This window comes from Lemur catta, chromosome 1 (genome assembly GCF_020740605.2).
Source record: "Lemur catta isolate mLemCat1 chromosome 1, mLemCat1.pri, whole genome shotgun sequence".
NCBI lineage: Eukaryota > Metazoa > Chordata > Mammalia > Primates > Lemuridae > Lemur > Lemur catta.
Window position 1 is genome coordinate 76,337,049 of NC_059128.1, and position 27,752 is coordinate 76,364,800.

At 58.0% G+C, this 27,752-nt stretch overlaps 4 protein-coding genes across 8 annotated transcripts in view; 3 read left to right on the forward strand and 1 right to left on the reverse strand.

Moving 5' to 3' along the window:
• MAPKBP1 (mitogen-activated protein kinase binding protein 1) overlaps window positions 1-10,081 on the forward strand; it is a 51,248-nt gene extending 41,167 nt beyond the window's left edge. Inside the window, exons 15-31 of the mRNA XM_045539110.1 lie at window positions 163-233; window positions 392-513; window positions 797-872; window positions 981-1,092; window positions 1,271-1,334; window positions 1,580-1,714; window positions 1,915-2,051; window positions 2,246-2,301; window positions 3,392-3,628; window positions 4,091-4,257; window positions 4,483-4,628; window positions 4,736-4,933; window positions 5,109-5,193; window positions 5,478-5,761; window positions 5,986-6,582; window positions 7,008-7,093; window positions 7,742-10,081. Of these exons, the coding sequence (XP_045395066.1) occupies window positions 163-233; window positions 392-513; window positions 797-872; window positions 981-1,092; window positions 1,271-1,334; window positions 1,580-1,714; window positions 1,915-2,051; window positions 2,246-2,301; window positions 3,392-3,628; window positions 4,091-4,257; window positions 4,483-4,628; window positions 4,736-4,933; window positions 5,109-5,193; window positions 5,478-5,761; window positions 5,986-6,582; window positions 7,008-7,093; window positions 7,742-7,969 (2,801 nt within the window). The 3' untranslated portion in view covers window positions 7,970-10,081. The remainder of the gene's footprint in view (window positions 1-162; window positions 234-391; window positions 514-796; window positions 873-980; window positions 1,093-1,270; window positions 1,335-1,579; window positions 1,715-1,914; window positions 2,052-2,245; window positions 2,302-3,391; window positions 3,629-4,090; window positions 4,258-4,482; window positions 4,629-4,735; window positions 4,934-5,108; window positions 5,194-5,477; window positions 5,762-5,985; window positions 6,583-7,007; window positions 7,094-7,741) is intronic.
• A 387-nt stretch (window positions 10,082-10,468) lies between these two features.
• Window positions 10,469-16,525, forward strand: JMJD7 (jumonji domain containing 7). 4 transcript variants are annotated; one of them, XM_045539150.1, is made up of 8 exons: window positions 10,469-10,562; window positions 13,769-13,922; window positions 13,999-14,252; window positions 14,585-14,641; window positions 15,115-15,210; window positions 15,435-15,511; window positions 15,730-15,889; window positions 16,005-16,525. In XM_045539150.1, exons 1-8 carry the CDS (start codon window positions 10,499-10,501, stop codon window positions 16,091-16,093), a joined length of 951 nt encoding a protein of 316 aa, XP_045395106.1. In that variant the 5' UTR covers window positions 10,469-10,498; the 3' UTR covers window positions 16,094-16,525. The 4 variants fall into 4 exon arrangements, with proteins under 4 accessions (XP_045395106.1, XP_045395148.1, XP_045395181.1 ...); XM_045539192.1 differs by having other exon boundaries at window positions 10,476-10,562; window positions 13,854-13,922; window positions 14,055-14,252; XM_045539225.1 differs by lacking the exon at window positions 13,769-13,922 and having other exon boundaries at window positions 10,476-10,562; window positions 14,055-14,252.
• Window positions 16,093-26,666, forward strand: PLA2G4B (phospholipase A2 group IVB). 2 transcript variants are annotated; one of them, XM_045539122.1, is made up of 20 exons: window positions 16,093-16,218; window positions 18,674-18,746; window positions 19,024-19,160; window positions 19,268-19,399; window positions 19,512-19,552; window positions 19,676-19,718; window positions 20,016-20,070; window positions 20,406-20,536; window positions 20,788-20,871; window positions 21,180-21,217; window positions 22,071-22,206; window positions 22,911-23,047; window positions 23,298-23,520; window positions 23,647-23,764; window positions 24,046-24,183; window positions 24,356-24,460; window positions 24,653-24,832; window positions 25,183-25,349; window positions 25,776-25,962; window positions 26,078-26,666. In XM_045539122.1, exons 1-20 carry the CDS (start codon window positions 16,093-16,095, stop codon window positions 26,287-26,289), a joined length of 2,463 nt encoding a protein of 820 aa, XP_045395078.1. In that variant the 3' UTR covers window positions 26,290-26,666. The 2 variants fall into 2 exon arrangements, with proteins under 2 accessions (XP_045395078.1, XP_045395091.1); XM_045539135.1 differs by lacking the exon at window positions 16,093-16,218 and adding an exon at window positions 16,624-17,448.
• Window positions 26,566-27,752, reverse strand: part of SPTBN5 (spectrin beta, non-erythrocytic 5) — a 44,773-nt gene continuing 43,586 nt past the window's right edge. The window contains 1 exon segment of the mRNA XM_045544745.1: window positions 26,566-27,099. Within this exon segment, the coding sequence (XP_045400701.1) occupies window positions 27,035-27,099 (65 nt within the window). The 3' untranslated portion in view covers window positions 26,566-27,034.

Genomic DNA, 27,752 nt, shown 5'->3' on the forward strand with positions numbered 1-27,752 from the left:
GAGAAAGGAAAACTTAGGTTTGGAGGGAAGCATCCTGATTTAATTGGTTGTCCTAGCCTTGGCGAGTAGCTCAACAGGGGCAACATAGGGAGGAAAGGCCGAGGAAAGGCTGACCCCATGTGGTGAGAATGGTGGGAATAGCTAGGCCCCCCTTCTCTGTAGCCAGCGACGGGCAAGTCCGCATGATCAGCTGTGGAGCAGACAAGAGCATCTACTTCCGCACTGCACAGAAGGTGAGGGCACTGGGCTTTCCCGAAAGGGGCAGGGTGTGCAGTGGGGTCTTTACCATTCCCTTGCCTGAGGTTAAAAGAGGGGAAGGGAGGTGAAAGTAGGGCTCTCTGGGCCTCGTGAGGTTTGGGTGTGGGTCTGCCCATGTGCTCCACCCCTGCAGTCTGGAGATGGAGTACAGTTCACACGGACACACCACGTGGTACGGAAGACGACCCTCTATGACATGGATGTGGAGCCCAGCTGGAAGTACACGGCCATCGGCTGTCAGGACCGAAATATTCGGTGGGCATCCCCTTCTCAGACTGTCTGACCACATTCCCTCATCGCCCTGGGGGCTCAGCTCCATGCAACAAAGTTCCCACATCTATCTTTTTGTCCAGGAGTTTGTGCCCCCTTGAGCCTACAGAATGAGTACTGTGTCTCACCCAAGAAGTGGTAGCCCCTTTGGTGTTGGGGAGTAGCTCCCAGAGAGAACAGGCTGGGAGTGAATACTGGCGTTTCTACCACCCAGGTGGGCTTGCTCCTCACCTCCTCCTGGTGTGAATGAGAGTGTGTTTCTTTATAGGATATTTAACATCAGCAGTGGGAAGCAGAAGAAGCTGTTTAAAGGGTCGCAGGGTGAGGATGGCACGCTCATTAAGGTGAGGGCCCAGCAGGGTGGGCACTGGGCCAGGGGCTGGAAGAGCGGTACTAGGTGGGGAGGGGCTGGCTCTTCTCCTGTCCCTCTAGCTGTGTGTCCCACTCCTCAGGTGCAGACAGACCCCTCAGGGATCTACATCGCCACCAGCTGTTCTGACAAGAACCTCTCTATTTTTGACTTCTCCTCAGGCGAGTGTGTGGCCACCATGTTTGGCCACTCAGGTGAGTATAGCCCTGATACTCCTGGAACTTTGCTCTTTCTTCCCGTAGTTTCGTGGGACCCAGCAGCGCTACCTGCCCTACCCTCCAGCCAACCTCCATCCCCATTGCTGGGACAGACAGGACCTCCTTGGTTGGGGACTCAGGGTTGTTCATAGACCATATTCTTTGTTCTTCACAGAGATTGTCACTGGCATGAAATTTAGTAATGACTGCAAACATCTCATCTCTGTGTCAGGGGACAGGTGAGTAGAGGCCAGCTTCCTTGAGAGACAGATTCCTCCTCTGTGCTACAAACACCCTGTCTTCACCTCAGTGATGTCTCCAGGAAGTGAGGCTGAACAGGGATATCTCTTGGCTGGGCCTGACCGGGCAGTGGAGGGCGGCTCTGGTCTCCTTGCCAGCCAGTGGAGAAGGAGAACTAATGGTGCTCCCACCTCCAGAGTCCTACCCTCCCCCTCCCCCACCTAACTCTGTGGCTCTACCCCAGCTGCATATTTGTATGGCGCCTGAGCTCTGAGATGACCATCAGCATGAGGCAGCGTCTGGCCGAGCTGCGCCAGCGTCAGCGAGGGGGCAAGCAGCAAGGACCGTCTTCTCCCCAGAAGCCTGCTGGACCCAACCGGTGAGAACAGAATACGGGCAAGTGATGAGTGGGTGTCCAGATGGCTTGCAGTGATCTCACTGCTCCTCTCCGTGCTCTGGACTTGCCACTCAGCAGCCCTGTATCTCCCAAGACCTTGCTGCTTACACAAAGACCCAGGATGTTGGCCTCTTCCCACACTGAGTCTCCTCTCCCTGTGACCTTCCTTGTCTTGTACTCAGGCACCAGCCCCCATCAATGTTCTCTCCTGGACCAGCTCTTTCATCAGACAGTGACAAGGAGGGAGAAGACGAGGGCACTGAAGAGGAAGAACTTCCAGCTCTGCCTATCCTTTCCAAGAATACCAAGAAAGAGCCAGGTCTCTGGCGGTCGGGTTTGGGGCCAGACATACCACTTGGTGTAATGGCTAGATATGATATTTCTGGGACTGCGGGGTGAGCTGAGGAAACTGGGACATCATTGTGGCCACACAGGGTATGGGCTGATGTGGGGCCAGGGATCCAGGGGTGGGTGGACAGGTGACACTCCTTCTGACTGCCTGTTTCTGTCTAGCCTCAGTCCCCAGCCCAGCCCTGCCTCGAAGCCTGTCCCATTGGGAGATGAGTCGGGTAAGTCGCCACTGTTAAAACGGTGTCCTTCCAAGGTTACAGGAGACAAAGGGAGGTGAAAGCAGGGCCCTCTGGGCCTGGTGAGGCATTGGGGCATGGAGTCTGCCCACGTGCTCCACTCTGGTGTCTAAGGAAGACCTTGGCAGGGGAGTTCAAGCAGCTGGGCTGGTCCTGGGTTAGGGAAGAAGAAAGCCCAGGTATTTCCTTCTTGTGGACCAGATGAGGTGGATGGACCACGAGGGTTAGTCACCACTAGGGGAACTGCTTCACTTGATCAGCTGCCTGGTACTTGGGAGGAAATGTCAAAGAACAGCTTGAGGTGGGGAGTAGAAAAAGGATTTCTGAGCCAAATGGTTAGGGTTCAAGTGCAGGAACATCAACGGTCCAAAGAGCAGAAATCTGGAGATACAGCACTTCTAAAGACCCCAGTTAGGAGGTAAGCTCAGAACTTCCAGGACAGTTAGAAGGAAAAGACCATAAGAGAACTAATAACTGAGTGACTACTTCAGGGTGGCCAGAAGGTGTAAAGGCTTTCAGAGCAAGCCCCACAGCAGCCCAGCCCTCACTTGTCGTGTGATGGGCTTTCAAGCACCAGCCCTTCTGTCATCAGCGACAGTTTCACAGTGATGGTGGGTGGTGTCTCTGGTGCATTCTGACAAGGGCAGGGGTCTCAAGCCCCAGTTATAGGTTTGTCCTTTTGCTATGTTGCTATGAAGGGACTTTGGGGCCCTGATGGGGCTGTCCTCAGAGTAGGGGACTTTGAGAGACTCCTAGCTCTGAGGTGTCCATGACACCAGGTGAAGCTGGGACTAGAAGCTCCTATATCAGAGCTAAAAGCATGAACTCTAGAGCCAGACTAACCTGCAAGTCACTTATGATCCATGGGACTTGGACAAATTACTCAAGCTCTGTGTGCTTCAGTTTTCTCATCTGTAAAATTAGGGATAATAGTAGGACCTACTTCAAAAGGTTGTTGTGAGGATGAATTGAACTAATACATGTAAAGTGCCTGGCACACAGTAAGAGATACATGAGTATTTGATGATACTACTATGTGCTTGTTATTGCTGCCTTCCCCCTTCCCTACCAGACACAGGAGACGGTGGACTTCCTGGACCCAGCTCCTGCAGCCAACCCAGGACCCAGAAGAAGGGGGCGCTGGGCTCAGCCAGGTGTAGAACTAAGTGTTCGCTCCATGCTGGACCTGCGGCAGCTGGAGACACTGGCCCCAAGCCCTCGGGGCCCCAGCCAGGACTCGTTGGCCATGACCCCATCTGGTGCTGGGAAACATGGTCAGCAGGCCCCTGAGTCTTCACATACTAGCCAGGTGAGCCAGTTTTCTCCTAGCTCTCTGGAGATCTTCAAGGAGCCTTAGCCAGCCTCGTGCCAACAGTTGAGGCCTGAGCACTGATCCAGCTATGCTTGCTTTGCTCTTGTGGCACATGAGTTACCTGAGCTGCAAGGATGGGATGGGGCTGGCTAGGCCGTGTGGTATGGTGATCAGGGTAGGAGGAGGTTGGGTGGCCTTTGCCCTCAGCTGGATTCCTTGGAGGACTCTTGGTATTAAGTGGAGGCTGGAGGTTGGCAGCCCACAATGTTAATATAGTTTGTTTAGAAGCTTACTTCATCAGCTGGACCCAGCCTGGCTCCTTGGTATCTGTCCTCAGAGCTGGAGTATTCAGCTTCTCCCAGAATTGGTGCACACCAAATCCTTGCCCATCCCCACCTCTTCTCCAAGGCCCACTTCTCACATCAGCAGCCCTAGTAATGTCCCTTTGTGTGTTCTCAGAATGAAAAGCCCCCTCGGCCTCAAACTTCCCAACCTTGTTCCTGCCCCCACATTATTCAATTGTTGTCACAAGAGGAAGGGGTCTTTGCCCAAGATCTGGAACCTGCACCCACTGAAGATGGTATTGTCTACCCGGAGCCAAGTGACAGCCCCACCATGGATACCAGGCAAGGGTCCTGCCCTGGCCAGACCTCACAGGGCCAGGCAGCCCCCAGTCTTCCCTTCCCTCTGAGTGTGTTTTAGTTGGGAGGGTTGGCCTCCAGGATACTCAGGGCTCACCTGCCACCTCACTGCTGCCTCATCCCAAGTCCTGCTCACAGGCAGGAGTCTAGTAAGGCTGCCACTCACCTCTGCTCACTGCCTTTTCTTCCCCCTGCTGGCCTTCCTGGCAGTGAGTTCCAGGTGCAGGCTCCAGCCCGAGGTACCCTGGGAAGAATGTACCCAGGCCGCAGGGGCTCAGAAAAGCACAGCCCTGACAGTGCCTGCTCTATGGATTACAGCAGCAGCTGTCTTTCTAGCCCTGAGCACCCCAATGAAGGTGAGGCTACAGCCCCAAGGGGAGGAGTTGGTGGACTGGGTGGGGGTGGAGGCTCAGAGGACAGATGAATACAGCATGATGCCTCTCTCCCTGCCCCCATAATCCAGACTCTGAGAGCACGGAGCCCCTGAGTGTGGATGGCATCTCCTCAGACCTTGAAGAGCCAGTCGAGGGTGATGAAGAAGAGGAAGAAGAAGAGGGAGGCACTGGCCTCTATGGGCTGCCTGAGGGCAGCCCCCATACCCCGGATCAGGAACAGTTTCTAAAACAGCACTTTGAGACTCTGGCCAATGGAGCTGCTCCAGGTGTGGTCAGAGGGCCAGCATTTGGTCACTGCAATCTGTCCTTCTCGCCTCCTTGTCTGCCTGAGAGAAATAGTCCAAGGACAGGCAATACCTTCGGGCTTCCTTCTTGGGGAGTCAGAATCTGGGACAAGGGCTACATTTCTGCCTTAATTCATGATATCTATGATCTTGGCAGGGGGCCCGGTCCGGGTACCGGAGAGGACAGAGTCTCGGAGCATCTCCGCACGATTCCTGTTGCAAGTACAGACCCCCCCACTCAGGTACAGTGCCCTCTCCCCACAGCAGCTCTGGCTCTCCTGACCTCCCAGTGCTTCTGCCTCTGGGGCAGCATGCAGCCCTCCTGTGTCCAAAGTTCTGTCTTCCCATGCCTAGGGGTGTTTTGTACTCTTGGTTTTGGGACAGCTGGTTTCTCCCCAACCCTGTCTAGCTTTGTGCCTGCCCTTCCCTCCTAATGCCTCTCTGGTGCTGTGAGAGCTTCTCACCATTTTGGCAGGGAGGATCATTGAGCCTTCTCTGGGCCTTCTTCCACATTTCTTCCCTGTAGGGAACCATCCCCATCCTCCTCAAGCCTGGCATTGATGTCGAGACCAGTCCAGGTGCCACAGGCATCTGGTGAGCAACTGAGAGGCAGTGGTGCCAGTCCCCCAGGAGCACCCCCAGAGGTGGAACCCTCCTCTGGCAACCCCAGCCCCCAGCCGGCAGCCCCTGTGCTGTTGCCACGACGCCGTCTCAAGCCTGATAGCAGCTGGGCTCCCAAGAGAGTGGCCACAGCCAGCCCCTTAGCTGGACTCCAGAAAGCCCAATCTGTGCACAGTCTGGTGCCACAGGGTGAGGAACTGGGTGGGCTCAGCTCCTGGGTGTGGGGGGTGTGGATATATGTGCATGCTGGAGAAAGGAGGGCCTGGTGTAGCCCTGATATGTCATTGTGCTTGCCACTGGGTGTCCCTTATTGGGCATGTGCAGGGGAATAGCAGCTCCTAGGGGTTGGGTTTTAGCACCTGGGATGCCTTCCTCGCCACCTGACCTGCATATATCTCTTGTCTCCTCGGCAGATGAGGTCCCTTCACCAGGCCCATTGCTCTCACGGGAGATTGAGGCTCAGGATGGCCTGGGCACCCTGCCCCAGGCTGATGGCCGTCTGTCTCGGCCCCGCTCCTACCAGAACCCAACCACCAGTTCCATGGCCAAGATATCCCGCAGTATCTCTGTTGGGGAGAACCTGGGCCTGGTGGCTGAACCTCAAGCTCCTGCCCCCATCCGAGTCTCACCACTCAGCAAGCTGGCCCTGCCCAGCCGGGCTCACCTGGTCCTGGACATCCCCAAACCACTGCCTGACCGCCCTACCCTGGCTGCATTCTCACCTGTAACCAAGGGCCGGCCCCCTGGTGAGGCAGAACAGCCTGGCTTCCCAGCGGGCCTAGGAAAGGCTCACAGTGCATCTGAGAGACGGCCCTGTTTGGGGGAGGGTACCACTCCTAGGCCTAGGACAGAGTACCAGGCTCATCCTGGGCCCAACAGCCCCTGTGCCCAGCAACTGCCAGTCAGCAGCCTCCTCCGAGGCCCTGAGAACTTGCAGCCCCCACCCCCTGAGAAGACTCCCAACCCCACGGAATGCACCAGGCCAGGGGCAGCCCTGAGCCAGGACTCAGGTGTGCACAGCTCCCCAGCTTTCACCTCCTGCCCCATCTTCTCTCTCCCGTCTCTGTTGGCCGCTCTCTGGCTCCATCCCATTTCTGTACGTCCAGCCTCTGGCGTTTTTCGTCCTGTCTGCTCCTGTCTCGGTCCATAAGTCACACCCCTGATGGTGAGACACTCCTGCCAACCTTCATGATTTCCTTGTGACCCACTTGCCCATTCAGTGCCTTCTGGACCCTGGGGCTGGCCCCCTCCTCTGGACCTTTCTATGTGGCGTTAGGGAGGGTGTTGGGAGGGAAGAAGGCAAGCGGAAGGGATGGGGGGCAAGTAGGGGGTACAGTGCCGAAGGCTAGGCCTCGCCTGCTCTGAGCACCCCTGGGTGGGAAGGCCTGAAAGGGCAGCTTTCTGGGCCATACTGAGCTGTATCTATCCCTCTCAGAACCAGTGGTGAGCCTGGAGCAGTGTGAACAACTTGTGGCAGAGCTCCGCGGCAACGTGTGCCAGGCCGTGCGGCTCTACCACTTGGTGAGTGTTGGGCACCGACCAGCGGGAGGATGGAGCATGTCAGTAGTGCTAGCTGGGTGTCCAGAACACTAATGATAAAGCTCTTCCGCGGACAGGGTGGAGCATTCAAGAATATCCTGGGCAGAGTAGGTGAGGGGGTTAAAGGCCAGGCCAGCCTCTTGAACCAGGCATCTTTTTGGTCATTTCTAGTTAAGAGCTGGAGACTTCCCTCAGACAGGAAGATGAGGCACAGAGAGGCCATATGTTCTAGTTTGCTCAAGACAATCCCAGTTGGTGTCTGTTGTCCCAACCTAATTATTAATTGTATCCCTTTTCATATCCAAAAATCATTTGGCCATCCTAGACATAGGGGACAGTCCAATAGGGCGTAAGCTTTGAGAGAAAGGGGAGTGTGCATGAGTAGTAAGGAGTTGCTAACAAGATATACATGGCTCTATAATCTGATGGGCTCCTTCTTTGGGGTCACCTCTGGAGTCTGCCTGCGTCTCATATCCCCTGGTCGTACTTGCTGATCTTGGGGTATGGAACTGCCAGCCAGTCCTTTCTACAGTAGGCTAGACCCAGGTGGGGCCCTTCCCTTTTATATATGTTGACAGGCCTCTCCAACTCACCTGTTCCTCCAACTCACTTCTGGGGCTCCTGTTGCAGGTGGCCGGCTGCAAGACACCCTCAGTGGAGCAAAGTCGGATCACTCAGCTCCTGAGAGACACCTTCTCTTCAGTGCGGCAGGAGCTAGAGGCCCTGGCCGGTGCAGCGCTGTCCAGCCCAGGCGGGAGCCCTGGGTCTGTGGGAGCCGAGCAAACGCAGGCCCTCCTAGAGCAATACTCAGAGCTGTTGCTTCGAGCTGTGGAGCGGCGCATGGAACGCAGACTCTGAGTTCCAGAAGCCTGTCCCAAGTGAAGGCTCCCCGTATTCCAAACTGTAGTCCCTCCTCCACTCACCAAAACCTCGGGGACGCTTGGAGTGGAAAGCAGGGATCAGTGCTCAGAGGTGAAGCGGCTTTCCCAGCTGCTCCCAACTGTATTTATTAATTTATTTCCCTGACTGTTGCCTCACTTCCTTGGAACTCCTGCCTCCACAGCCCCTCCAGTGGCAGGGAGAGGTCTTTGGTCTTCGTCATCTTGGTGCTGTGAGGGGTAGGAGGGCAGCCTGCCCCATCTGGGGGGAACTGGGAAGGGCTGGCCCTCTCTTCTTAGAAGCCATTTGAAATTACTGCAGGGATCAGCTCCCTGGGGTGGAGCATACACAGGGTACTCTGTGGGGTAGAGGTGAGAGGTGATGTGGTATTCAGTGCCCTTCAGCCAACTGCAGGCCTTCACCTCTACCTCCACTTCCCTCCCACACCAGCTGTACTCCCCTGGCTGCCAAGCAGGGGTTGTTTTCTCCAATTCCTGGCAGTTCAGAAAGGCAGAGTTGTCTGGCCCTCCAGCGTATCCCCAGACATTAGGAGACTTGAGTTGGTATTAGGACCTGAGCCCCCACATTCCACTCCCATTCTCCCTCCAAGAGGGCCCTAGCATTTTCTCTATCCCTGTGCCCCCCTTTCTCTCCTGGCCAGAACTTGTGGAGCCAGCCGTGGGACATTGCTGCAGGACAGTAAAGCCCTCTGCTGGGCAGACATGAAGCTCTGGTCGCCTTTCCTCAGCCCCTTGGCCTTCCCTGTCCTCCAACCCCGGACCCCAGCAGGCTGCTGGAGTCCAGAGGCCACCTTTTCCCTGCATCCTGAGTGATGCTCAGTCAGAAGTCTCTGTTGGAATTTCCCTCATGGTTTACAGGGCGCTGGCCCACCACCTTCTGGGGACCTTGGCCACAGAGGAAATCACACACACACACACACAAACACACACACGACTGTTCATTGCTAGAGTACTTGGCTCCCTGATGTGTTCTTGGTTTCCTCTCATATACTGTCTCAGCCTCACCACCCTGGCTTATGTGGAGCACGTAAGGAGCATGGAAAGGGATGGGACACACTACACCTGGATTCTGGATTCTTGGTGTCCACAGCCTAGCTGATACAAGATGGCCCATAGGACACCTGGTTTGGGTAGGAGCCTCGTTAGACGCAGTGCTGGGCAGCCAAGGGTGTGCTGGATATTGGAGGTTAAGGGGAGGGAGGCGCAGGGGCCAAGAGAGAGACTGGAAAAGTGGTAGGTGGGACAGGTAAGTGGCAAAGGTGAGGGGTTAGGTTAGAATCAGTAGGGGCAGTTGTGAGGGGTGAGGGAAGAAGATAGGACACAATAGGTAGTGTAGGACCAAGTAGTGGGGCAGGTGAAGAGTGAAGAACGTATCTGGGCCCTGTGGCTTCCCTCTGCACCAGGTAAGTCAGGGCAGCTTTACAACACAGCATCAGGCCACAAAAGCCCTCTCACTCAAGCTGCTAGCTCTGTAGGCAGAGGCTTATAAAGAGATGGCTTCAGAAGGGTGCCCAGCTCCCTTGTATCAGCCCGAGTGCACTTGAGCAGCTCAAAACCTGGCTCAACCCCACTTCTCTACTTCTACCACCTGCATGGCCCCAAGAACCCTGGCAGCTGGGGCTGGACCCCTGGCAGGCCTGCTGCTGCCTGTGGCTCCCGCCCGGCACACCAGCCACCTGCCCACCGCAGGTAGGGCTCACGCTCATCCTTCTGGGCCAGGGCCTTCATGAGGAGGTAGCTACCTACCCTCTGGCTAAGGTTTGTGAGAAGGTGGCCGCCCTCTCCTTGCCCTCTGCCCAACGTGGTGGAGGGATCTCGTGGCCGGGCGGCACCTCATCTTTACCCCCCAGCCCCCTCCACCCCCGCCCATCCTCTTCTGCATGTCTGAGGCCACCGGCAACGTCCAGATTTGCCCTGCCCGCCCGTTTTGAAAGCCCCTTATTTATAACTTTTATACTTTGTCCAGGCCGTGGCGCTTCCCTCCTCCCCGGCTGCACGGGGCGGGGACTGTTTTTAACATGTCGGTTTGTACTGATGTATGAACTTGTCAATAAACACAATCATTTGTTAACCCTGGGATTCCGACGAGCGAGACACGCGGAGGCGGGCCCCCAGTTCTCGCTCAGCTGCTGAGCCAGCACAGCCGAGCGCGCATGGGGAGGGCCGGGCCAGGGCCTGGGGGCGGGCCCGGGTTCCGGGGCGGGGCTAGGGGCGGGCCCGGGGTTCTGGGGCGGGGCCGGGCGATGACCTGGGGCGGGGCCGGGGAGGGCCTGGGGGCGGGCCCGGGGTTCCGGGGCGGGACTGGGGGCGGGCCCGGGCGATGACCTGGGGCCGGGCCCGGGGTTCTGGGGCGGGACTGGGGGCGTGGCCGGCGAGGGCTTGGGGGCGGGCCCGGGGTTCCGGGGCGGGGCTAGGGGCGGGACCGGGCGATGACCTGGGGCCGGGCCCGGGGTTCCGGGGCGGGGCTCGGGCCGGCAGTGGCCGCGTCATGGCGGAGGCGGCTTTGGACGCCGTGCGGAGGGAGTTACGAGAATTCCCGGTCGCGGCAAGGGGTGAGTTTGTTTGCTCGGAGGCCGCGGCGTCCCCCGGACGCGGGAGGGGCCCTGGGGTGCCTCTGACACCGGGGGCGCGGAGCCTCGTGCGTAGGACTGGTTGCCGGCCCCACTCAGATCGCTCTTCTGTCGCAGCCCGGTGGGTCGGTGCTCTGCTGCCCTCCGGTGTTCACGCACCCTCGTGGCTTCCTGGGGTGACTTGCCCCAGCGTTCCCAAGGCCCAGTGCATTCTTGACGGTGGTCGTGGTCCCCACAGTCTGAGCAGTTGGCTGTTGCCTTTCCCGGATTGGAGCCTTATTAATATTAAATACATACAGGTGGTGGTCGGATTCCCGCCCCAGCCCTCCCCGCTTTGCAAGATTGTAGGCTGTCCAGGTGATCCCTGAATTTTCTCCTACTTGGTTTTTATTCTTTTTTCCCCTCTTTCCTCCCTTCCGCCTTCCTTCTTTTTTCTTTCTTTTATGTTTTCAAACGATTTCTTACCACTGAACAAAACAGGCACATGTGTATGTAATGGGTATCTATGGCCAGGCACGGTGGCTCATACCTATAATCCTGGCACTTTGGGAGGCCCAGGCGGGAGGATCGCTTGAGGTCAGGAGTTGGAGACCAGTCAGGACAACAACATAGGGAGACCCCCATCTCTACAAAAAACAACAAAATTAACTAGCTGGTCATGATGGCAGGCACCTGTAGTCTCGGCTACTTGGGAGGCTGAAGCAGGAGGATCGCTTGAGCCTGGGAGTTAGATGTTGCAGTGAGTTATGATCTTGCCAGTGCAGTCTAGCCCCAGCAACACAGTGAGACCCTGTCCAAAAAAAAAAAAAAAGTTAATAATATACATTGAGTATGTTGTATAAACAAGCTTTTCTCCCATCTCCAGTGTTCATCCTTCCAGAAAGATTCTGTTTATATCCATGCACAAATATGACCTTTACACACACACCTTTTTATACAGATGGTAGCCTGCTAAACACACTTCTGCACCACGTATCTTGGAGATCATTCCAAACCCATGTACTTTGGTCCTTTTCACACTTGTGTACTAGTGCTGTAATTTACTTAGTCTGCTCGTGTTAGGCATTTAGGTCATTGTCAGCCTATTATTTTCAATAATGCTGCAACCAGTACTTTGAGTATCCATTTAACAAATATTTATTAAGCCCCTCTATGTGCCAAGCCCTGTTCAGTGTGTTTGGGATACATCACTGAACAAAACAAATTGCTGCTTTCACAGGGCTTACATTCTAAGCGAGGAGGCAGACAATTACCCTAGGCTCACTGAAGAAGTAAATAGTATAGTAGAAAAAAATAGAAGATAAGTGCAGGGCCCGAAAAGCTATAGATGGGAGTGTCTGCTGTGTTCAGGGAACAGTGAAGAAGGCAGTGTGCAGGAGTAGCGTGTGCGTATGTGTGAATATTTGTATTGATTAAATTCTCAGCAGAAGAATTGTTGGGTCAAAGGAATTGTTTGGATCCCTTTTGAAATTTTTTCATTTTGAGGCCCCAGGAGAGAAAAGAAGCCATTCTCTAAAGGTAATGATGAGCAGGTAAAATGGAAATACGTAATTGAAGAAAATCCAAAGGGTAAAAAAAAGTTTCCATGTATTTTATGAATCTTAGCACAACAGGGAGATATACTAAGTTCCAGATCACGTTCTCCACAGGTGACTGCTTTTTAAATTTTATTTAAAATAAATTTTTTAGAGATGGGGTCTCAATATGTTTTTGGTCTCAAACTACTGGGCTCAAGTCGTCCCCCTGCTTCAGTCTCCAGAGTAGCTGGGACTATAGGAGTGAGCCACTGAGCCTGGCCCAGGTGACTGCTTTGGTGGGCTGGCACGACTGGGAAGGCCATTGCCACTTTCTTCCCTCCTTGGTGCCATATTTACTTGGCAGGTTCTATATTGCCTGTAGCTAGGGATGCAAGTACATGTGTCAGCTCTTTCCAGTTTTCCTGGGCCCACCAGGGTTTTCCCACTTAGTTCCAATTTCTAATCTAAAGGCATTCACTTTCCAACTGATTGCAAGGCAAAGATGACTGGTGATGTGGCCAGCCATGAGAGAGGGAGCATGACCTCAGAGGTCAAAATGATTGCCAGAGCCATTTGGAGCAGGATGCGACAACCACCAACCTCGGCCAAGGCCTTCCAGCCAGACCTCAAGCACGAAAGTAACAAAGCAAAGCCCTGGACACTTTATAAAAGCCAGCAGAAAGACATTCCAGTCTGAGTGAGCTGCAGGAGCAAAGTATGGTACCTCCTGAATAGAGGGTGCATGGCAGGGGCAGGCACAAGACAGGAGGAAATCAGACTGGAAAGGTAGGTTGGTCCTGATCACACATGGCGAGGCAGACTGTGCTCTGTAAGGAGTGGTGGTAAGCCATCAAAGGGTTTGTTACTAGGGGTGTGACAAGATGAGACTATTTTCAGAAGAGGACTGGGGCCAGGATGATAGATGCTTTGAGAGGGAGTAGAATGAAGCCAATGGATGGTGCGGCCAGTGCTGGTGCGGCAACCATCCAACCAGGTTGCTGGAGACTTTCATTCAACCATTAAGCACATATTTCCTGAGCACCTATGTGCTAGGTACGTTCTAGGTCCTGGGGATGCACCTTACTTTTCCTCCAGTGGTGTCACCTGGCAGTTTGTCTCCCAGGTAGGTTATAAGCTTCTTGAGATGATGATTGGATCATCTGTTGATACCTCCACAGTGCCCAAGCCAAGTGCTGAGCACATTCTAGGTGCTCAGTGAACATCACTGTGGAAGGGGGCTTTCCAGAGCCACGCCATACCCAGACTAGCCCAAGGCCTTGGCCCTACCCATTCTGGAGCTGCCAGCACAACCCCAGTGGCCGCCTTTCCTGATGGATGCTAGGAAGTTGGCCCCTCTGGGGTGGGAAAGCTGAAGGTCTGCTCTGTAGGGCCCAAACATGGCCCCACAGAGGATTTGGGTTATGGGCTGAGTCACAGCCCCTGGCCCTGTGGACTCTGATGGCTCATCCTAGTGTGTTTGTGTGTGTTTTCTGCTTCTGCCTTAAATTTAGTCCACAGTCTGCTATTCCTGGTTGTCCAGGGTCCCTTGGTCACCAATGGGCATTTCCCAGTGACACAGCATGGCCTTTCCAGGGAGGGCATCTCTTCTGCAGGCAGTGGGGCATGGCCTGGGTGCTGTTGGCTTCAGCCCGTATCCCCTCTTTCTCTCAGAGCTCAGTGTGCCTCTTGCTGTGCCCTACCTGGACAAGCCCCCCACTCCACTCCACTTCTACCGGGACTGGGTCTGTCCCAACAGGCCCTGCATCATCCGCAACGCCCTGCAGCACTGGCCGGCCCTCCACAAGTGGTCCCTCCCCTACCTCAGGTGGGAGCTGCCCTGGGGTGGAGCATGGGCAGTGATTAGTGGCATCTGGGTATAAGCGAAGTTTTCATTTCTCCAGAGCCACAGTGGGCTCCACAGAGGTGAGTGTGGCTGTGACCCCGGATGGTTATGCAGATGCCGTGCGAGGGGATCGCTTCGTGATGCCTGCTGAGCGCCGCCTGCCCCTGAGCTGTGTGCTGGACGTGCTGGAGGGCCAGGCCCAGCACCCGGGAGTGCTCTATGTGCAGAAGCAGTGCTCCAACCTGCCCTCTGAACTACCCCAGCTGCTGCCTGACCTAGAGCCCCATGTGCCCTGGGCCTCTGAGGCACTGGGTGAGTCAGGGCAGGTGGACCCAGGCCCAGGGCGGGCAGGGAAGAGGTGGGAAGAAAGGGGCCAACCTGTCCACTCGTTCTCTCTTTGGTGATGACTTGGCCCGGCCCGGCCAGGTCAGGTGCTACCCACTAAATGCTCAAGCTTCAGGCCTTAATAATAGATGAACTACTGAAGATTGCTACCTTTCCTTCTGCCCCAGGCTTTCCCAACCTTTGCTGCTTCTCCCTGATGCTCTTCCTTGGGACTCCTTTGCCCCCGCCCGGGTTTCGGGTCTAGCATCACTGTGTGGTGGCTGTCCCGGCCTGGCCTCCTAACACCCTCTGCCCCGCAGGAAAGATGCCTGATGCTGTGAACTTCTGGCTGGGAGAGGCAGCTGCAGTGACATCTTGTACGTGTCAGGGGAATGCAAAAGTGGGGAAGGAGCAGGTTGGGGCAGAGGGAGGGAAGATGAGGCCAGGAGTAGAAGGTTGGGCCTGGACGATTCTCTACAGTTTCATTTGGGCCTCTGGGACTCGAGCACCCCTGACAGCTGAGGTGGGGGAGGTACCCATGTCATTGAGGATGGGGTGCGTTGTTTCTTCTAGATCCCAAGAAGGCTGTTTAAAGGCAAGCTAGGTTGGGAGTGAATTTAGGAGAAGCCTGTTGGCTCCATCTCCCCTCTTGGCAGAGGCGAGCTCAGGGCCTGGTGGGCAGAGTTCTGAAACGCACACCAAAGTCCCTGGCGTCTCCTCGAGCCTGCTGACTCTGTGCACTCTTCTTTTTCACCATAGGCGGTTTGGGGGTGGGGCTGTGAGCATGACGGTTTCCCCCCAAAGTTCCCCGCTTCATACTCTGCCCCCTGGGCCTTCTTTCTGTTGGCAGTGCACAAGGACCACTATGAGAACCTCTACTGTGTGGTCTCAGGAGAGAAACGCTTCTTGTTACATCCACCCAGCGACCGGCCCTTCATCCCCTATGGTAGGGGATGTGGCCTGCAGGGACTGAGGAACAGGTGGCCCAAGGTGGAGGGAGGGCAGCGAGAGCCCTGGGCAGGCTGGTGTCCCGGTCTGAGTTGTGGCCACAGCGTCTCCACTGCACCAGGGTCCCTGTGCCCAGGGAGCACGAAGACTGGCTGGCAGGGGGAGGGTCTGGCAAACTCCAGGCCACAGAGATTTCCCACACCCTTCTCCCTTGGGCTTCAGAGCTGTACACACCGGCAACCTACCAGCTAACTGAAGAGGGCACCTTTAAGATGGTGGATGAAGAAGCCATGGAGAAGGTGTCTGTCCTGTTCTCGGGCTCTAGGGCGGGGGAAGGGCGAGAGCCTGGGCTCTGAGGAGCAGGCACGAAGGATCTGGGGAGGTGGCACCTTGCTCCGAAAAGTCCCTAACTCTGGGCCTTTCAGTGCTGAGCAGAGCAGGCCTGTGGTATTTACCTTTGGAAGGCACCGAGCCCGAAGGCTTGGGGCCTGCTCCCTGGCATCTGATGTGTCCCCAGGTGCCCTGGATCCCACTGGACCCCTTGGCTCCAGACCTGGCCCGGTACCCCGGTTACAGTCAGGCCCAGGCGCTTCGCTGCACAGTGCGGGCTGGCGAGATGCTCTACCTGCCAGCCCTGTGGTTCCACCACGTCCAGCAATCCCATGGCTGCATTGCGGGTGAGGAGCTGCCAGGCCACCCTGCCCAGGCCCAGCAGGGCATCGGGGGAGGCAGTTCGGGAGCCTCTGGGTCAGAAGAGGGACATTTGTGCTCAGGTCCCCGTTCTCTCCACAGTGAATTTCTGGTACGACATGGAGTATGACCTCAAGTACAGTTACTTCCAGCTGCTTGACTCCCTTGCTAAGGCTTCAGGCCTCAACTGATGGATCCCTGGAGAACACTGTCAGGCCCAAATCGGGGGAGCTTGGGCCCCTCCCTGGCCGGGCTGACGCTGGAGACAGCCTGGAGCTTGAGCGCATGCTGGCTGCTGGCCCAGGGTGCGACTCAGGTTGGGATCAGCTTTGGAAGATCTCGGGATGAGGTCAGGAGGACTCAGAGGTGCCAGGCAGGTCTGGGTGAGGGCTCCCCGGAAGTTGCCACAGAGGTGAAGAGGAGTGGGGATCAGGAAGAGCAGCGCCTCTCTCCAGCGCTGTGCCTTTGGGCGAGTCGCTGCCTCTCAGGGCGTTGGTGTCTGTGAAACGGAAGTAATGGTGGTTCCACCTCCCAAGGCTGTCGTGGGGCTGGGGTGCTACCTGTGAGGGCCAGCACTGGCAGGCACAGAGGAAGTGTTCAATAAAAGGTAACTGTGAGTCACATGTTCTGATTCTTGCAGTTGCCTTCTTAGTCTGCTGAGGGCCTGCAGGTTTGTTCAGGTAAAAATTTCAGGGCGACCCTGACTTGGGGTGAGGGCTGGATCCAGGCCTGGACCTGAGGAGCTGTCTGCTGCCCAAATCCCTCTGTTCAGTCTTCTTGTGACTTTGTGACCCGGACCTTTTTGGCTCAGGGCTGCTGAAGCTATTTCTAGCTTTGCCCTGGCCTGGTTTACTGTCCTACCCCAGTTCCAGGGCGCTGGTGGGGTCTGGTGCCCCCTGCCCCTGAGTGCCAACCCACAGGCCTCATCCCAGCCACCCAGCACCCCGCTCTAAGGGTGGAGGTGGCCCAGCACATGGCTTTGAAGGGTTTTATGTGATGGCCACTCCCTTGCCAGGTTGTGATGGGGCCTGGGTGCTCTTCTCAGACTGGCCGAGCGCTTCAGTCAGGACCGGGCATTCCTGTCGTACTGGCACCCGGATTGTGAAAGGCCTGCGGGGAACTTGGCTCTTCTCTTTGCTGCTGCTCTGGGGCCCACACCCTGCCTGCCTTCTGCTCAGCCGCCAGCAACAAGCTTTCCCGGGAGCTCCCCTCCTCTGAATTGGGGTGGCAACACAGGGCAGGGTAGAGGAGGCCTGGATGGCGATGGCTGGAGAGTGTGGGTCTTCCAGGGATCTGGGGCAGGGTGTCAAGGCCCCACCACAGTGGTGTCTGTGGCTCTAGTGTAGGTTTCAGGCACCTCATTTCCTGGACAGGTGGCCGGTCCAGTAGTGGGTGTGGGGCTTGGGTGGAGCAGAGGAGATGGGTGGGAGGGACCCGGGAGGAGCTCCGGGTCAGCTGTGATACCGCTGGCTCTGGGTTAAAACTTTGACAGTCCTTGGTCCTGCTCCATCATTCCTGCTCCTGAGGACTCAGCCTCATGGCTCTGGTAAGGCCCAGCAGGGCACTGGGCACCACCCTGACCCCTGGCCCCCCACCCGGGGCCTGGTTAATGCTGTTTCTTAGAGGAGCTGTGGTCAGCTGCTGGTGTAGATGGGGGTGTTTGGGGACCCTAGGACCAGGACAGTGAGCAGAAGCCAGGGAAGAGGGAGGAGGGTCCTGAATTCCTCCTGCCTTGAGAATGGGCTCCAGGCAGAGCTCCCTGGCACTGTGGACTTGGGCCCTGGGGATTCAGAGGCTCTCAGCCGCCATCCTGGGTCCCAGAAGGAAGTGGCTGCTCTGGTGCTCCTGACTCAGCCATGTGGGGGCCCCAGGGCTGACACAGATGGAAGAGCTTCTCCTGCCCTGCCTCTGACCCAGGTTGCTCCCTGGACTCTGGCTGACGGAACCCTTCTGGAGGCAGGGCTGAGGGCCACAAGGAAGGACCAGCTGGCACAGGCTTCTCCAGCCTGGCACGCCTGCCAGCCTGCGTTTCCAGAACCAGGGGTGTGGGTTTGAAGGGAGCTAGCTGGAGACCATCTTCAGCCTGACCTTGCAGGGCCTGGAGGCCTGGTGACCTGTGGGCAGGCTGAGCTAGCAGCTGCTGTCCCTGCCCGGCAGAGCCCATTGCCGGCATGGTCCTCTGCCTGCAGTGGAGAGGGTCAGCTCAGCTGGGGGCCGAGGCCCTGACATGCCACTTCCCTTCCCTCGACAGTGTATGTCCCCTGTCCCCCACGACCAGCCTCAGCTGCTTAGCAAGGTGTGGTGTGGGGATGTGGGGTGGAAAGACAGGAGGATACTACGCCTAGGAAACAGGCAGGTAGATGTGGGGCGGAAATCTGGAGCTGGCCTGACTGGCTTCCAGTCCCAACTCTGGACCTCAGGCAGCCGGTTACATAACCTCTCTTGTGCCTCAGTTTCCTTGTGGAGTTGGTCATCACAGTGATGGTACATAGTGCCCACGCATAGAGCTGTGTGGTAAATGAGTTAATACACGCAAAGCCTTGGCCCAGAGCCGGGCACAGAGCGTTATGTAAGTGCCAGCAGCTACCGTGGAGATGCCAGGTCTCTGTTGACGCCGGAGTCTGATGGGGTGGAGGACAGGCCTGGGGCTGAGTGGGCCAGATTCTTTTGGTTCAGGATGAGGCTTTGAGGGATTGCCCCGGTATCGCCTGCGGCCCCTGTCACCTCTGGCCCCATCAGCCTGCCGCAGGTCTGCCCCTCTCCCCCTGCAGGCAAAGGCGCCTGGGACCTGCCTGCTCACGGTCCGTGTGCTGCAGGCGCGTGGCCTGCCCTCCAAGGACCTAGGTGAGCTGCCCGCTTCCCGGGCCCTGTGCTGGGCTGAGGGCGGAGGAGGGCACTGCTGCTGGATTCAGCAGAGTGAAGCCGGTGGGTGTGGCCTGGAAGAGGGTGCTGAGCCGCGGTTCTGGCTGGAAAGTGGCAGCTGGGGCTCTGCGTCTGTCCCACTGCCTCCCCACCCAGCCTAAACCCCACAGCTCTCAAGGTGGTGGAGGGAAGTGGACTGTGGGTGGCTGGCTGGGAAGGGCTCTCGGCCATCGCTGGCACTTGCTCTTCCTTCCCGCAGTGACCCCCTCTGACTGCTACGTTACCCTGTGGCTGCCCACGGCCTCCAGCAACAGGCTGCAGACACGCACGGTCAAGAACAGCAGAAGCCCCGTCTGGAACCAGAGCTTTCACTTCCGAATCCACAGCCAGCTCAAGGTGGGCCAGGCATCAGCCATCTGCCTGCTGTCCTCTCCCAGGCCCTCGATCCCTGTCCTGCTCACTTCCCCTTTCTAGAATGTTCTCTTTCCCCGTTCCCTTTCTAGAACATCGTGGAACTGAAAGTCTTTGACCAGGACCTGTTGACCAAAGACGACCCCGTGTTGTCAGTGCTGTTTGACGCGGGGACGCTGCGGGTTGGGGAGTTGCGGCGTGAGAGCTTTTCACTGAGCCCTCAGGCAAGGCTGCGTCCCCCCTGCGGGCCCCAGCAGTCCAGCTGGTGTCAGGGTTGGAATCACACATGCACACAGCCTCCTCCTCGCCCTCTCTAACTTGCTTCTCTCTCCCCAGGGTGAGGAGCGGCTAGAAGTTGAATTTCGGCTGCAGAGTCTGTGAGTCCAGGGCTGCGGGGCGATTCTGGGTGGGAGCACCTCCTCCTGGGAAGGACAGTGCAGCACACCCCGCTCTGGTGCCTTCCCGGTGGGGCGGGAACCTGAGAAGCCGTGTCTTTCTAGGGCAGACCAAGCTGAGCAGCTCGCCAGCAATGGCATCCTGGTGGTGAGTGTGGAACAGCCCCGGGGTGTGGGCTGGGCTCCCCTGGGAACACCTCCCTCATGCTGCTGCTCCCTTCTCCCCGGGCCTGAAGCTCTGGCCCACCACGACCTGGGTCAGGGGTAGAGCTGAGTTTGGGGGACCCTGGGGTTTCAGTTTGTCAAGGGAATACAGCGTTGAGCAAATGCTTGGTGACTCGGGGCCACGGTCATAAAGGCTGACGAGCAGGAACCAGGTGCTGGGAGGGTGGGGTCCCTGAACAGGGGAGGGGTCCATGTCTGAGGGGCTTTCTTAACGACTCAGGCCCGGGAACTCTCCTGCTTGCACGTTCAACTGGAGGAGACAGGGGACCAGAAGGGTGAGTCCCTGGCCCTCGGGACAGCCCCAGCCCTCTGTCTGTCTTCCCCCTTTCTGAGGGGCCCTGGCGCGGACCTTGCATTGGCTACCTTCAGCTTCCAAAGGCAGGCGTAGCGCTTGGGCAAATCTATGCAAAATTCAGGCTCCCCAGGACCTGAGCTTTTTCCCTTCATCCTCCTCCAAGGGGCTGTGGAGGGGGCTCTGTGTCCCAGCCTCAGCCTGGGCCAGACCTCCATTTCAGGGACAGGAAAGCCCTCCAGGCCCCTCAGGCAAGATGAGGGAGTCCACAGGCAGAGATCCTGTTCCCAGCCTCTCTGCTCTGGTTTCTGTTTCCAGGGTCAGAGCGAGGAGTTGAGCTTGTGCTTCCTGGGTCCTTTGAGGGTGCACAGGAGGCCTCGGTGGGCACCAGCTCCTTCTGCTTCCATTGCCCGGCCTTCTGGGAGCAAGAGCTGGGTATCCATCTGCAGGTAGAGTGTCTCCCTCCCTCCAGGCAGGACCCCCAGGGCCTCCACCCTCCTCCCCTCAGCGCCTCCTCCCAGCCTGACTGCTCACCCCGAGCCCCACATCCCCCACCACTCCCTGCATTCGGGCCCCCTCGGCAGCACGGGGCCTCCTATCCCCTCCTTCCTGCTCTCTGCTACAGCCAGCAGGAGTGGGTGAGGTCCTTGCTAGGAGAGGAAGGGTGAGGAGTCCCAGGTCTTTCTCCTCCCCACTGCAGGATGCCCCCCAGGAACAACTGAAGGTGCCACTGCAGGCGCTGCCCTCCGGCCAGGTGGTGAGGCTCGTCTTCCCCACGTCCCAGGTACTGGGCACTTGTCCAGAGGGGAGCTAGATGCCTGGTTGGGGCTGGGCCCCAGGCCTTGAAGGGATCGGCCTGCTCCTGTAGCTGCTTCTCTCCGCGGATCACGCCCTGAGCAGTGCGGGGCGGGCTCTGGGGGGAGTGTCCTCTGAGCATCCCACCTTCTGGCTTCAGGCCTGGCCCCTGTGGACATGGCTGGGGGCCTCTGGGAGCAAAGGGCCCTCATGGGGGTGCGCCTGGGGCCAGGGTGGGAGGAACAGAGCTGGGTGGAGGTGGCCAACCTTTGTGACTGGGGCCTTCATGGTTTTCAGGAGCCCCTGATGAGGGTGGAGCTGAGAAAAGAAGAAGGGTGAGAGCCTGCCAGGGGCAGGCAAGGCCATGGGAAAGCAGCAGGGGAGGGGGAGGAAGCTGTGCAGAGGTGGCCGGAGGTCAGGCGTCTGGCCTAGGCAGTGAGGGGAGAGACAGGCAGCTCACGGGACAATCGCCACTCACCCTCTGTGAGATGCTGGGGGCTGGCTCCCGGGACAGCGTGAAGTGCTGGGAGGGAGCCTTACTTAACATGTGAAGCCAGAGGGGGGTGTGTGTCCAGCCCAGCGCCAGGCACATGGGAAGCCCTTGATGAGTGGTTGGCTGGAAAACAGGTGGGGAGGTGAGGACAGTACCATGGTTTGAGGCAGAGAGGGCAAGGAAACCAAGAGGGGAGAGGGGAAATCACATGCCTTTGGGTCGAAGCTGCTGTGGCAGGTCACCTTAAATGACCTTCACTGAGGACTCACCACCTTGGCTCCCCCACGCCTAGGGAGAGTAGCTTCTCACCAAGCAGGGATGGGATCATTGGTCCTTCTTTCCTGCCCGCTCTGTGGTCATTTTTGGGCTCAGTGAGGGAGTAAGTCTGAGACTTGGAGGTGGGATCCACAGTGTCGGGTCCTGCCCAGGAGCCATCTGTACCTGGGACCCCAACATTCCCTGTCCTGAGTCTGCTTTGCTGCATCCTGAAGTGCGTCCACACATGGGCCTGGGTCCTTCTTCTCCTATGCACACTCCACAGGTGTCAGACTTCAGAGTTTCACGACATAGGAGTGGTGGTAACGGCTGGGCAGAGGGTAGGAGAGAGGGCAGTGGGCTTTGCAGGTGAGGCAGACGCAGCTTCCCTTTCTCTGGGGGCGCTGAGAGCTGCCTCACAGTCTCTCCATTCCCCCCAGACCCCAGGAGCTGGCCGTGCGGCTGGGCTGCGGGCCCTGTGCCGAGGAGCAGGCCTTCCTGAGCAGGAGGAAGCAGGTGGTGGCCGCGGCCCTGAAGCAGGTCCTGCAGCTGGACAGAGACCTGCACGAGGACGAGGTCTGGGGGCTGGTTGGGTGGGTCGTCCCCAGGCTTGCTCAGGCCTAGAGTCCAATGCTGGCGTGGTTGCTCTGTAACCAGAGCCTGTCCCTGCCCAGCGTCTCTTTCACTTGATGTTAGCAGGGGTTTGATACTGGTGGAGGGTTGCACGAGGCACCTGGGGCTTACAGACAGGAACTTCCCCATTGGGCTCACTTTCCTTTTCTTTGTTTCCTGGTCCTCGGTGTGGCCCAGGTTTTGAGACTGGGCCCAGCCTGACCGATGAGTGAGACAGGCATGTGGTATGAGGACTGCCTGCTGGCCCGGTGGTCCCAGTTCAGGTCAGCCTGGGTCATCTCCTAGGGGAATGACTTCTTCTTGGAAGAGAAAGGGAGATGGCTATTTTGGGAGACTTTCGAGGTAGCTCTGGGGCTGGCAGAAAGTAATCATCAGACCCAGGGGCTGGGCGTGAGGAGGTGAGGCCTGGCACTTGTCTGAGCCATTTTTCCTGGAGTTTTTAAAACCTGATAAACCTGAGCCTTGGGAGGCTGCTTCTGACTAGATCCTCAGCAGGGCTGACTCAGAACTGGTCCCAAGACCGCTGATCAGATCTTGAAGGGCCTTAGCTAGAGCTCAGTGGCCACTTGACTTCCTGCCTCCTCTTCCCGTGGCTTGGCCTTCTCCTTTCCTAGGGCCTCTCTGAGCCTGGCTGTCCTCTCTTCCAGATCCCAGTGGTAGCTGTAATGGCCACTGGTGGTGGGATCCGGGCAATGACTTCCCTGTACGGGCAGCTGGCCGGCCTGAAGGAGCTGGGCCTCCTGGATTGCATCTCCTATGTCACAGGGGCCTCGGGCTCCACCTGGTGAGCTGGGGGCGGTTGAGTGCCGGGGCCTGCGGGGGCTGGTTGGGGTGGCGGGGGTGCCAGTGGTAAGGCTCTCCTGGGCCTCTGAGCAAACTGAGGGCGGGGAGAATGCATGTGTCAGGGAGAAATGTGCTCAAGGGGACCCTTGAAGGTCCCTGCCAGGCTGTTGTCCTAGAAGAGAAAGTCTAAGGCATGTGAGGTCTGGATGGGGTTCTTAAGTGACAGCTCCCCTGGCTTTGGCTTTTCCCAGGGCCTTGGCCAACCTCTATGAGGACCCAGAGTGGTCTCAGAAGGACCTGGCAGGGCCCACTGAGTTGCTGAAGACCCAGGTGACCAAGAGCAAGCTGGGGGTGCTGGCCCCGAGCCAGCTGCGGCGGTACCAGCAGGAGCTGGCTGAGCGTGCCCGCCTGGGCCACCCCACCTGCTTCACCAACCTGTGGGCCCTCATCAACGAGGCGCTGCTGCACGATGAGGTGTGGAGGGGTGCAGGCCGGGGGGGGGGGGCGGCTGGAGATGGGGTCCGGGACTGGGGAGCAGGGGTGGGAAGGCTCCAGGCACCAGGCAGCTGTGGCTTTAGGTTCCAATCGTCTTTTCCCTAGCCCCATGACTACAAACTCTCCGATCAGCGGGAGGCCCTGAGTCGTGGCCAGAACCCTCTGCCCATCTACTGTGCCCTCAACACCAAGGGGCAGAGCCTGACCACCTTTGAATTTGGGGGTGAGTGGCCCCAGAGCTGAAGCTGTGCTCGCATGGTGGTGGGCAAGGGGTAACTGGGCCTGTGCGTAGGAGGTGGATGTTGCACCCACCTCCCTGGACCAGGTCCCATGCTTTCCAGAGACTCTCATCCTGCCAGGGTCCCTCAGGCCTTAGGTCCCATGCTCGAAGTCCCAGGACAAGGCCTGAGCATTCTGGTCCCTAGGCTGCCCTGAAGCAAAGCGTCCGGTGGGTGTGTTGGTGCCGAGGGGGCCCCAAGGCTGAGGTTTGTGGCTCCCTCACAGAGTGGTGCGAGTTCTCCCCCTATGAGGTCGGCTTCCCCAAGTACGGGGCCTTCATCCCCTCTGAGCTCTTTGGCTCCGAGTTCTTCATGGGGCGGCTGATGAAGAGGCTTCCCGAGTCCCGCATCTGCTTTCTGGAAGGTGAGGAGCATCTACAAGGCGGGAGGAGCTGGGTAGGGCTGGGGAACGGGCATGGGCGAGAGGGCGGACCCCGACCTTCCCAGCTCAGTAACCATTCAGGACGGGCCATGGGGAAGGGTTGAGTTGTGACAGGGATGTGGGGGACTCTCTTCCCCGCATGTCACTTTTTCAGGTATCTGGAGCAACCTGTATGCAGCCAACCTTCAGGACAGCTTGTACTGGGCCTCAGAGCCCAGTCAGTTCTGGGACCGCTGGGCCCACAGTCAGGCCAGCCTGGGTAGGTGCTTGGCCTCTCGTGAGGGTGCAAAGGGGCAGCCAGTTGGGGGTGTATTGCGGGGTTGGTGAGCGTGGCTCTCAGGCCTTTGTGCGTCTCAACTGTTCCCCCTTCAGGGCTACCACAGAGGTTGAGATAAAGTCCAGGGGTCCCCATTTCCTGATAGATACCCCATTTCCCCAACACTCTGTGCAGACAAGGAACAGGTCCCCCTTCTGAAGATAGAGGAGCCACCCACAACAGCCGGCAGGATAGCTGACTTTTTCACCGACCTTCTGACGAGGCGCCCACTTCCCCAGGCTACCCACAATTTCCTGCGTGGCCTCCAGTTCCACAAAGACTATTTCCAGCATCCAAACTTCTCCACCTGGAAAGGTATCTGCTTCTCTCCCCAGACTCTGCCGCTTCCTGGGGCCGCGAGTCTCTAGTCTAGACGTCTTCACTGTGGGCTCCCCTCCCCTCCCCTCAGCACCACACCCTTTGGGCTCAGTTGCCTGAACTGCTTGGAGCAGGAGCTGCTTCTCTCTCTCCTTGACGGGGACGCAGGGCCCACCTGCAGGGCTGCAGTAGGTGGGGGTGCTACTTCAGCAGGAGAGAGCAGGGGCCAGAGGGCAGAGTCTTTCCTCCCACCAGCAGCAAGAAATCCCATTAGCCTGGAGGAGTCTGAGGCCCTCGGTATCCATGACAATTGCTGCTCCTCCCCCCTCACCCCCTAACCTTTCCAGCCACCAAACTGGATGGGCTCCCCAACCAGCTGACACCCGCGGAGCCCTACCTTTGCCTGCTGGATGTCGGCTACCTTGTCAACACCAGCTGCCCGCCCCTCCTGCAGCCCACTCGGGACGTGGACCTCATCCTGTCGCTGGACTACAACCTCCATGGAGCCTTTCAGGTTGGAGAGGGGTGGGCAGGACCTTCCGTAGGACAGGTAGGACCTGGGATGTTGGGGCAGGCATGGGAGGTGGTGGCTGACCCTGGCCCAGCTTCCTTAGCAGCTGTGACAGTGATACTATGTGAATGGAATGCTGGGAACGTACTCTGCTCAGGGTGATGTTTTCCTGGGCATTTCGTATTTGGGTCCCCTCTGCTGTACCCACACCCTGTAACGTCCTGGACTTCGGGGACCCACCTGCCGTGAGTTTCTCTGTTGCTCCAGTGAGAGGTTCTTGCCTCCCCGTTTCAGAACCAGAGTCTCTGACTTGGCACTCAAGCCCTAAGTCCTGTGTCTTAGTGAATCTCCACTGTCAGTCAGCCCATTGTTGGGATGCTAGGGGCCCGTGGGCTTGTCCCTCTGATGCCACTTCTGCCCTCCCTGCAGCAGCTGCAGCTCCTGGGCCGGTTCTGCCAGGAGCAGGGGATCCCCTTCCCGCCCATCTCACCCAGCCCGGAAGAGCAGCGGCAGCCACGGGAGTGCCACACCTTCTCCGACCCCACCCGCCCTGAAGCCCCTGTGGTGCTGCACTTCCCCCTGGTCAACGACTCCTTCCGGGAACACTCGGCCCCTGGTGAGTCACCGTCCACCTCCTGGTGCCCTGGCCCCATCTCTCCTCTGCCCTTTATTCCTCTCCATAGGTTACCCCAAGCCCCGCACCCCCCACCTTTGCCGCCCTCTCTCCACAGGGGTCCGGCGGACACCCGAGGAGGCAGCAGCTGGGGAGGTGAACCTGTCTTCATCCAACTCCCCCTACCACTACACAAAGGTGACTTACAGCCAGGAGGATGTGGACAAGCTGCTGGGCTTGGCGCATTACAACATCTGCAACAACCGGGGGCAGCTGCTGGCGGCCCTGCGCCAGGCTGTGCGGCGGAGGCAGCAGCGCAGGCGCGAGTGACAGTGCAGGGGAGGCGCCCGGCCCCACCGCCCTTGCCTCCTTCAGGCTCGTTCCCGTCATCTCCACGTGTTCCAGTCACAGTGCCACCGAAGTATGTGCCCAGAACTGCCCAGAGGCGGCGCTGAGGGTAGCAGTGGGAAGGAGGCTGGAGCCCAGGGCAGTACTGACCTCACTTACACAAGCACTCCATGGCCTGTGACTGTCTTGCCTTCTGTGCTACTTTGCATAGTGCACAAAGTGAGATGGAGCCCTGTATGCATTACACAGACTCAGCTGTGAGGCACTGAGGTCATGTCATTCCAAGCTCTCGGTTATACATTGCAAGGACTGGTTTAAAAAACAAAATGAAACAGCAAAAAGTCTCGCCCGGTACCTTACAGAGCTAGCTCGTCAGCGGGGGCTTCCCCCCCAAAGCAGGGCATCTGCTCATAGACACCCTCTTTAAGCAGGGAGGAGGCCAGTTTTGCTTGAGGGCGGGGGTCTCTGCTGCTGTAGCCCTGGCCTTGCCTACCTGTCCTCTTCACCCAGGCAGGGATGTCGCAGCGAGGCCAAGGATTCAGTCAAAGGGCCTCTTCCTGCCACCTGGTAGGGGTAGCCAGGCTTGGGACCAGATGCACCAAAGAGAGTCCAGTGGCAACATTGTAACTTTAGCAGGCTGTGACTTTGGTGGGGCCTGGCCTGGCTTTGGGCAGAGCCGGGATCTGAGCATACAGGAGGAAAACGCCCTTGTGCCTCTAGCTGAGTCTCATTCCGGTCCCCCAGAGGTGTCCTCACTTGTAGCCGGCTTGAGGTTCTCGTCCAGGCCCAGACCTGTTGGGAAAACAAGGAGGCAGAGCGCATTCAGGGGCTGGCCACCCCAGCATCCTCTCCAAGCACTGTGCCCCAGCCCTCTGGTCTCCCCGGAACAACCCACCTCCTAGAATAGGTGTGAGAAACAGGCGAACGGGACAGAATTGCCTTGATTTTCACAGCCTGCCTCACTACGTCTGTCAGCTCTGACCTGGCAACTCTCAGGCCCTGCCCTGGGCACGTAGCCACAGACACAGAAGTGGCTGTCCTGGTAGCCTTGGGAGCCACTGCGTCTAGGACAAGGCCTGTCTCTTCAGCAACACATGGGAGTCATACATTGGAGCCCGTGGGCCCTGGGGAGTGGGTGGATGACTGTGCCAAGGCCACAGCCATGGTGGCCGCCCATGTGGTGTGAGAGCCTTCCAGGCACATGGCTCTGGCTGTGAGATACGAAGCTTCGCCTCACGCTTGGCAGCCCATCCCTGGAGGATGTGCCCATCCCCTGTCTCCAGTCCCTCCCCATTTTCATCTAACCCCAAGTGTCCCCTCTTTTAGAGCACCCAACGCCTGCTGGCTTGGAGGTGGGAGAGATGTGGGTAAGGAGGTTGAGCAGCTGAATGACACTGGGATCCAAAAGAAGAGGCTGAGGACCCAAATAAGAACCATTTGCACCT